At 39.8% G+C, this 9,988-nt stretch overlaps 1 protein-coding gene across 1 annotated transcript; it reads left to right on the top strand.

Annotated features, from left to right (window-relative positions):
• The first annotated feature begins 3,110 nt into the window (after positions 1–3,110).
• On the top strand, positions 3,111–7,692 carry LOC137333124 (high mobility group protein B3-like). The gene is made up of 5 exons (XM_067997283.1): positions 3,111–3,258; positions 5,074–5,235; positions 5,319–5,455; positions 5,969–6,143; positions 6,451–7,692. The coding sequence occupies exons 2-5, from the start codon at positions 5,086–5,088 to the stop codon at positions 6,592–6,594; spliced, it is 606 nt and encodes a 201-aa protein (XP_067853384.1). The 5' UTR covers positions 3,111–3,258; positions 5,074–5,085; the 3' UTR covers positions 6,595–7,692.
• Positions 7,693–9,988: the final 2,296 nt, after the last annotated feature.

The following is a 9,988-nucleotide window of genomic DNA, read 5'->3' on the forward strand; positions in this document are numbered from 1 at the left end:
CCGTGGGCCACAGTAAGGAATTCTTTTCATTGCCCTCTTACTATTGAAACAATCAGAAGAGAACCATAAAAGATGTAAATGGTCTTGAAACAGAGTACAAGCAAAGAATCGGAAACAATCTGAATGACTACTTCCTCCAAGTATTCATGAGAGAAGATATGAGAAACATGTCCTCCCCAAACAGAGTTATTCTAGGCTAAATTAATGACTTTGCTATAACTGAGAAGGAAGTCCTAGATAGGATAGAAGGGCTCAAGACAATAAATTCCCAGGGACAGACAGTATTTATCCCAGATTGTTAGAGGAAACAAGGGTGGGGATTTGGGAGATATTGACAATCATGAGGGAGTCACTCAACACTGGGTAGGTATCATTAGATTGGAAACAGGCCACATGATGGCCATATTCAAAAAGGGAGCAAATCAGGCTCAGGCAATTACAGACCCATAGTCTTACTTCAGCTCTATATAAAATGATGGAATCTATTATCAAGTGTGAATTTCAATATAATTAATACAATAATAACTTAATCAACATGGATTCAGAAGAGAAAATTCCTGCCTGATCAACTTCTTTGAGGAAGTAACATGTCATGTGGATCGTGGTACATTATGACACATTGCATCCAGGCTTCCAGAAGGCATTTGACAAGGTTCCACATGAAAGACTATTAGCTAAGCTCGGAGTTGTGCGGATTCAAGGTAAATCTTGGGTATGGATAAGAAATTGGCTGAAGGGTAAAAAAACAACAGGTACTTTTTCGAGAGTAATGTTGGGGTGGGAGGAAGTATTGAGTGGGTGCTCAAGAGATTGGTGTTGGGTCCACCACTGTTTCTAATTTACACCAATGATTTGGACTCAGAAACCCAATGCAAATTGGTTAAATTTGCAGGTGATACCAAGTTAGGAGGGGCAGTGGAATCTGAGGAGGCAGCTCAGAAATTGCAGAATAAGGTGGACAAAATATGTAAGTAGGCAGGACAATGGCAAATAAAGTTGAATACAGATAAATGTAAAAAATTACATATTGGAATGAATAATGGGCAACATATATTGAAATATTATGACTGGTTTTAAAGTAGAGCTACCAATCCAAACTAGATCAAAATAGTTGATTGTTGTTACAATGGGATCACTTGAAAGGATTCCATGGTGGCAGTATAGGATCAGCTGGAACCGGGGGGTGGGGGGTGATATATGCTCTATCATGAACATTTAAACACTTATGGATCTCAAAATAATGAAGCAAATAGATTCTGTTCCAGTTTTGAGCTTGATTCATAACTGCAGCCATAGAAAATATGGCCCACAGTCCCAGTTCCACTACTTTTTGTGACCTATTTGAAAGGAAAGGTGCATAAAAAATAGGAGCAGGAGTAGGCCATATGGACCCTCAAGCCTGCTCCACAAATCTGTGTTCAACATCCCAGCATTGCCAATGAGGCATCTGATTGTGGTATCACAAGGTGACAAGACTACTATTCGAAGTTGAAGCTGCAGTGGGGAAAAAAAAAGTGCATTAACTGGTTATGTGCCACTGTGAAGGGACACACTGTATGCAGTATTCCTTCACCAAGCAAGTATTCTCCCTTGTGTCTATCACTAATATTCACACAGTAATTCACACTGCTCAACTTATTGAAAAGATTGGTCAAGAACAGTGAGACAGATCTGTGGAAAGAGAGATTTATTAAAGCATCCAAGTGTCGCCAAACCTATCTCCAGAAACACAGGGCTGAATTTTCAGCCCTACTGCCCAGTGCAAGTGGGGCGGTAGCACCCCGAAAATGATGAGCAATGACCTGCCGCTTTGTTGCTGTTGCTGCGGCAGCACTCACTGGGGCCTACCGCTGGACGGCCAGAGCAGCCCCTGGCGTCAGGCCTGTTTTAAAATGGAAATTGGGATCCAATTATGTCAATAGGACCCCAAAGGCCATTCTTGGACTGAACTGGCCGGAACATGCATGGTGCGCCCTCCAGCCAGTATCAGCTGCTGGCTTGACCGAAGAGGACCCGAAAGGTGAGTTCCTCTTCCTTTTTGTAGGGCCTGCTCCACCCGGGCCCACAAACACAGCCTGGGTCGCTGCTGCTTTATTATTTCCTGCTGTTACTTTTGAGCTTGATAACCTGGTCTCTTTCCAAGAGCAGTGTCTGGGGATTTACAAGCAGCTGCTAATCTACAGAAACTTCCCTTATGATATGTCTAATTAGAGCACTTCCCCACAGGGAATACCTGAGCAATGGCCTTAAAGTGATAAGTTGGGTTAAACACAGCTCCCACCTTAGCAGCTAAACAGAAATACTGTGCTTCAGACCTGCCAACAGCACCACCGATGATCAGTCAGTGTCTATAAAATTCACCTACCATCATTCTCACAGCTGGCTATAGTGTTTCCTATATTTATCACTCACATTGCTTTTGAGTTAGACATATCAGAGTAAGTTATATGTTTAACATTCATAATACTTGTAGCTCAATGCGTTTAAATAGGTTTTGGTTTTTTCATTGTTTCTGATCATAGAGATATGTATATACATCACTCAATTTATTTTGACAAAATTGTGAAATAAGTCAGTTATTAATTAAACTCTCAAAGTACACAATTAAGTTTGGAAAATACTTAAAATGCGTTAAAAGTAATAATTCCCTACATTGTTTTCGATTAATCACAAATCAGCTATGTATTTTAGTAAAGTTTCATTGTGCACGTTTCAAACTTTTTCCAACAACTAAATTTGAATTTGTAGTTTTAAACTTGTACTAAACTGTTCTATCGTTAATGGGAGTGTGGATTTTTCATTAGGAAGAACAGGAGCAATAGATTTAAAAGTCTCAACTCTTAAGAGCACACGCGGGAAAAAACAATTCCGAGTTGAGAGTGACTTTTCCCCCCCTCTTGTTCTCGAAGTTTGTGAGAGTAAAAGACTTTTTTTTAAAAAAAAACACACCGTGGAAGGCGGGCCTTTTTTTTTTGAATCCGCCCGCGTCACGGGGGCAGCGCGCCAATGGGGGGAAGCGGGCAAAGCCCGGGGTGGGCGGGTCCGCCGGCCGCGACGCTGCCCAATGGGAGGGCGCGGCCGCTGTTTAAAGCGGCGGCACGTCGGGCCAATCAGCGCGTTCTCGCTCTACCCAACGAGGCTAGACTTGGTGCAAAAGGAGGCTCGCGAGCGCCCGCCGACAATCGCAGCCGCTCGCCGCCCGCCCGCTCCCTCCACCACCACCGTCCGTCTGTCTGACCGCCCGCCGTCCGACTGCTGGTAGGTATCGCTGAGCTTCGGGCGGGGAGAGGAGAGGAGAGGAGGAGGAGGCGAACCGGGATCTTCTTCGTTTCCGCTTCGTTTTCACTCTCCTCACCTTCTCGTCTTTTCCATTGCCCGCTCCGGCGACGGGAAGGTGCTTTCCCAGCACTTTTTTTTTTAATATGTTGTGTGTGTGTGTGTGTGTGGTGAGGTGCTTAACATGGCAGCTTCTTAATGGCGAAGGGCTGTGAAGAGAAAGAAGCGAGAGAGAGCCGCTATATGTGTGTGTGTGTGTGTTTGTGTTCAGTCACCGCCATCTGTTCGCATCCCTTCGCTTAAATTTCTTTTTTTTGAATATAAAAAAAATTAAATTGTTTCCGACTCCTTTTTTTCCCCCTTCCTTAATCCGGAGCCGGGGGGGTTTTGATCCAGATTCCGGGGAGGAAAGTGGTTTTCCACAACTTGTTTTTTCGCTCTCTTTTTTTCCCCCCCCCCCCCTCACTCCACATACCACAGCGCGTAATGTGATCGTATAATGGAACCGCTATGCGTCAAGTGTAGTCCGTCTAAACTGTAAACTTTTACAGTCGGGGGGGTGTTTTTTTTTTCTTTTCCCACCTCCACCCGACGACTAAATGTTAAAAGAGATGATAAATAACATTTTAAAATTGAAAAGGTGGTGGGCTGAGCCAAGTCTCTGGCTGTGTGTGTGTGGAGGCATTGTTAGCTGTCGTTTGCTCCCATTGCAAAGATGGAGCCATTTTAGCCCAGCGTGTGTGTGCTATTGAAAAGAACTATACACACACCACTCATTGCCCCTGCTCTCTATATAAGCACCGTAGACTGTACTGCCAAGGGGGAAAATTTTTTTCTTTATAAAGGAGCCACTTCAAACTCCTCGGCCGCGTCGATTTTGGGCGGAAAAAGCAACCGTAGCCTGACGACGGAGGGATTTCAAGGGGACTTTCTTTCATGAGGAAGGATTTCACAAAATGGAAGAAGAATTATTGGGATGTTGACCTGTTTTTTTTTTCTCTTCCTTCACTCCCTCGTCGACGGCAATTCGCCATCATTGCGCTCTCTCTCTCTCTCTCTCCCTCTCACACCAGCCCCATGTACAGTGCAGTCCCTCCTATAGAAACGTAGGTCTTGGTTAAATAATAAAATTTAAAACGTTGCTTTTTTTCCCCTTCTGTAGGTTTTATACTGTCATGGAGATATTTTTTAAAAGAGGATTTTTTTTTCTTTTTGTTTGTTGTCCTTGAACATAAAATGGAGATGGAAAGAACATGGCGGGAAAGAAATAGATAAATAAGCTGAGGAAAAGAGACTTTGATAGTATTAAGCTCAATGCTATTGAATTGTACACAAGTGAAAAGCCCTATCGGCTGTATTTGGACTGATGCGTTCAATTTTTAGGCTTATTTCGCGCTTATCTGAATCCTTCTCCGACATAAAATATCTTTTGGTAACAATAGAAAGAAGGACTTGTGCCGCGTAGGGTTTTTAATTTTTTTTAATCAGATCGTTACTTTTTAGGGTTTAATTAATTCAAATGAGGGTTTTTTTTTTACTTTTGCAATTTTTAAATATTTAACACAGATGATTTAAAATAGCAATTTAGCTTTACTTTTTGGATTTATTTTCTTAAACGATTGATATTTAAGATGCATAATTTTTGGAATACAAAACATCTAAATTTTTAAGTTGGCATTAGGTAAGTGTAATATGAATTTAGAAGACAAATTATAATACAGATTTTTGTCATGTGCTGCTTTGCTGCTACTTAGGAAAATTTAGAAATGAGAAGTGAACATTTTTACTTTTTTATAGAAAAATACCAAAATGGCAAAACGTGACCCCAAGAAGCCAAGAGGCAAGATGTCCTCCTATGCTTATTTTGTTCAGACTTGCCGTGAAGAACACAAGAAGAAGAGCCCTGATATTCCTGTTAACTTCTCCGATTTCTCTAAAAGGTGCTCAGAAAGATGGAAGGTAACTTGTTTTCCTTGTAAGTAAGCATATAAAATATATATATTGTAAAACTGAATGTTGTAACATGTATACTTTTTCACCAGACCATGTCTAGCAAAGAGAAGGCCAAATTTGAAGAACTGGCTAAAGTAGATAAGGCACGTTATGACCGAGAAATGAAAAATTACCAGCCAGCCAAAGCTAAGAAGAAGAAGGACCCCAATGCACCAAAACGGCCTTCGTAAGTGTATCCCCAAAATGCCTTGAGTAATTGATGGATGAACATTAGATAATTGCCACTTCCAATTTAAGAACTTCTGGGAACCAGGAAGTCCAACAAGCCTGTCCCTTTTTGTTATTTCAGTCCCATTTACCTTCTCCCTCTTGCCATTATCTTTCCAGCCTTTCTCTTCAGAGTGGCCACTTAGCTCGTGACTAGGAGGAGACTGCTTTTCAAAGATATTCCATGATTGATATGTGGACAGTCTGATACTATTTGGAAGTGGATTTTGAGTGGTATTGACTTCTGTGCAAAAATTACAGCACTGTTCAAAGCTTAATTTAGAAATATGTTTGTTAGCTTAAATTTCTCATCCACCACAAAATAGTGACTGAAGTCTAGTTGTATAACTGCTTGCTGTTCATTCTTTAGTTGAAGCTTTTGCTTTATGACCAACCTACTGTTACCTGCACAAAAATAATAGTTGAACTGGCGTTTTGTGAGATGCACTTGTAATATTTTATTTCTTTGCAGATCTGGATTCTTTTTGTTTTGCTCGGAACATCGACCAAAAATCAAGGCTGTGAGTCCTGGCTTGTCTATCGGTGATGTAGCAAAGAAGCTTGGTGAGCTGTGGAATGCTTGCAGTGAAGAGGAGAAGAAGCCGTTCAATAGTAAGGCTTATAAGCTGAAGGAGAAATATGATAAGGTAAGTCCAGTTTGCAACATTAAGTACTTTCACATCTTGCTCCCAAGGCTGTGTCTGAGTAACTAGCCTAAGAACCGATGTCAAACATGTGCAAGCCACCTGATGTGGAGAGCCCATCATATTCCAATATGTACTAAAACAAATCCCCACCCCAAACACACATTAGGAAACATTTGTAATGTCATCTGAAGCTTTCTATATAGTCGACTGCTTTATTACTGGGAAGACTTGCTGACAATGTTTTAACTTGGTAGTTTCAGTAAGTCTCGTGGCAAGGAGTTAAATATTTCCTTTTTCTTTAAACAAGGATGTTGCTGATTATCGTGCCAAAGGCAAGGTGGATAATGCAAAGAAACCCCCTGCCAAGAAGGAGGCATATTGTGATGACGACGATGATGATGATGAAGAAGACGAGGAGGAAGAGGAGGAGGATGATGAAGATGATGATTAAATTGTATATTTGCCTCAGCATAATTACTTGCTATGTAACTGAAAGCATTTAAACCCTGTTACAAGTGTTGCAACCTTTTAATTTTGTAAGTTGGTGTGTATATGGTCTAAGGCAAAAAGTAGCTTGAGTTTTAAACTGTACAGGCCTTTTTGTAATATTCACACTACAGCGGTGGACATTGATTCAGCTGTTAACTCTTCTTTCTGTAAACTGGCTCAGCCTCTTGTACAGAAGGGGGATTTAACTGGATTAAAATGTATTTATGTGGTGTTTTGTGTTTAAGTGCAGTATAGTTTAAAGTGCCGTTGTAGCCAATTCTTCAATTTTTGAGATTGCTGTAAGTATGAGGGGTAATGAAGCAATCAAAGTTTAAAAACATCAGAGTTGTCAGTAGGCATTTTAAGCCTGCCACGCTTGTAGGCAACATCGCACAGTACCCAATGTACTAGAATGGTCGTGCAATACGCTTTGACTTCATTCAGAATGAGTACAGTATGGTTTGTAGAAGCAGAGTACAGGAGTGGCAAGATGGCAACCACCCTTGGGTGGTGATTAGTTAATCTAGACCTGTTGGATTGAAAAGGAGGTAACCATCATTCAACACTGACCTCCTGTGCCTATATTCATCATTGCTGCTGCACTTCCAAGGAATTTTTTTATTGGTGAGCAGAAGCCAAATCCAAAGGGCTGTGAAATGGCAAATGATTCTTTCCATTTCTGTGAACTGCTGTTCTCATTGTAATGAGAATGGAATTGTACCATTTTAAAAACAAAAGCTTTGTTTTGGAACTAATAGGCCCATTGCGTGTGTGATGTTCTAGGTGATATATTCATGCTTTAAAGTGATTGCATACATTTACAATTGGTGCAATTTGGGAACAATTGAGCAAGATGCTTTAAGACGTCCCTTTTTTTAAAAAAAAGACTTTGCGTGCAGTGCTGTGGTGACTCCCAATTTTGCGCTTTGCTGAAATCCTAGTGACAACCCTGAGCATTCTGTACTTTAAATGATCTTGTAACTAAGGTATATTTTCTTTTTGTATGTTTAGTATGCTAAAATGTGTTTTGAAGTAATTAAAACAGGATTAAATTTGTAAAGTCTTGCTTGTCTAAAGTCTTTAGCTATTTCATGTAAAGGATATCTCTACCCTGCTGCACCTTGGTAGTTTACCAAACTAAACCGTAGAATGATTCTGGAAGTTTGACCTGCGATTTGAAGCAGTCATGGAAGTGAATGTATACACACTTCTGCCCTCTTTCCTCCTCCCCCTCCCCCTCCCCCCCCCCCCCCCCCCCTGCCAAGAGTCTACATATTGCAGGTAGCAATACTAAATTCCACATTCCTTATTGTTGGGATGGTCTCCTAATCTACACTTGCCCTTTATTTCTTTAATAGGCAGAATTAATAAAAGTAACCCACATTTGTGTGAACTGTTTGATAATTAGCTCTAACCTTTTAGTACTAGGGTGTACTGATAATAGAACGTTTTACATGGCTACTCTCATTTTATGTTGCAACAACAAAAAAAGGTTGGGAAGGGAGTTGAGTACATGTTCGAATCTAGGAATAGCTAAGTTTGTTGCAACATGATCCAGTTTCACCTTATTACACTTGCTGGAACTGAAACTGCTGGACTGTATTGCTAGACCACTTGTACCCTTTTTTAGTTAGTGTTCAGTTACAATGAGTGGAAATATGTTCAAAAAAGACTTTAGTAGGAACATGTTGACATGATTTTAGTTAAGTAGTTGGATGATGAATTTTAACAATTACTCTAGGTCTGCATTAATAAGAGTATCTCATGACTATGATAATCATTGGATGAATTCTACTCCATATTTGCTCCAAAATCCATCCAGATTATTACAAAATGCCAACAATGATGTAGCAGGTGCACATCAGCTTTTATGCTCCTAAGTATAAATTTGTGTCTTAGCTCTTGACTATTGTGGGTATTTTACTATAAAGTGCAGTACAATTAAGCCCTTTTTACAGCAGAGTTTTGGAGATGGCTGGACCTAGGTTATAATAGTGAATATAGGTGTAACTGAGCTGTGTACCTGCTCTGCAATGTTTTACCTCAATTCCTGTATCAGCTACTTCAACTCTGTTCTGTGCTTCCTTGTCTCATGAAGTAAATGGCCTTGTGGTGTGACATTTGTCCTATCTAGAAATTTAATTCTGTCTTGAGGGTTAGGAACTGTATGGAATCATTTGAAAAGTTTACAGTGGGTTTTTAAGTTTTGAGTAGCACATTGTTAAATGACTGCTGGGTCAAAGGTCAGGCATAATGTGATAGTTGGCACATCCATGCACATATCTGTTACTATGAAAATGGTTACAGATGACAGGGTGAGAATATTACTGTTCCATCTAAGATACTTCACACATGGGTCTTTTAGAAACAGCACAGCTTTTAAGTTTTTCATGCTGTTAAGTTACAGTACCTGGTTGAGTGATCAATTGTCCAACTGCTACAGTCCTTCCATAATTTGTAGGTGCAATATGATATTGTTGCTAGTCCTTAAGTTCTTTAATGAAAGTTAAGAATTAATGGGGATTTTTGTCATTTGTAAATAATAGTTCTAACAAATATTCCAGCATTTAGTGTACAAATAACCTGTAAACATTGAGGTATCTTTAATTGGTATATATTGTGACTACTAATTATTACTGTGTTCTTATCCTGGGGGAGCAATTCTGTTAAGGCTGCAGTGCTCCATAATCAATGTTTGCCAGTAGTAGCTAAAGAATCACATTTTATCTCTCAGACATTTCCTATTTTTCAGCAGAAATTGGTAAAGCATGATTTGTACTTATGCCATTGGTCTCCAATCTTCAACCCTGGGTTCCTGCTAATAAGTCCAGAGTCCAGGGGTGAAGAGCATAGGTCACTGTTTAAGTGCTCAAACAAACAAATATTGATTTCTGCTGTGTCAGTAAGTTAAATAACTTATTAAAGTGAAAGGCTTGGAACTTGTTTCATTGATAGAATTTTACATATGGTACACTGCAACCGTAAATCTATTTAACCCTTTTAGCTGCTCTCTAAAGTTGTTCATTTTAATACGTTCAGAGAATTGAACACTGCTTTTTAAATCCAGTTCTCTTCTTCAATTGGAGGTAATGTAACAGTACCACATCCTGGCATATCATATATTAGGATCATTGCAAACTTTTTATATTAAAGTCTGAAATCTGGTAGAAAGAATGCATCTCCAGAACGCACCTGTAGCGGATATACCTGACAATGGAACATTAATGATCTTAAACAACTAAATGAAATTTTTCTGGTGGTGCCTAGTAAAATTAGTTAACATGTTCTATGTTCCATAGGTTACATTAAGGTTCTATATTATAGGTTTTTGTCTCTTTTTTTTTCCCTGCCCCTCC

This window comes from Heptranchias perlo, chromosome 15 (assembly GCF_035084215.1).
Source record: "Heptranchias perlo isolate sHepPer1 chromosome 15, sHepPer1.hap1, whole genome shotgun sequence".
Classification (NCBI taxonomy): Eukaryota; Metazoa; Chordata; class Chondrichthyes; order Hexanchiformes; family Hexanchidae; genus Heptranchias; species Heptranchias perlo.

Excerpts from the sequence above, each read along its gene's own strand:
- LOC137333124 (XM_067997283.1), top strand. The coding sequence starts at position 5,086 with ATGGCAAAACGTGACCCCAAGAAGCCAAGAGGCAAGATGTCCTCCTAT. Across the intron at positions 5,236-5,318 it reads GGTGCTCAGAAAGATGGAAG|ACCATGTCTAGCAAAGAGAA; the intron begins GTAACTTGTTTT and ends CTTTTTCACCAG. Across the intron at positions 6,144-6,450 it reads TGAAGGAGAAATATGATAAG|GATGTTGCTGATTATCGTGC; the intron begins GTAAGTCCAGTT and ends TCTTTAAACAAG.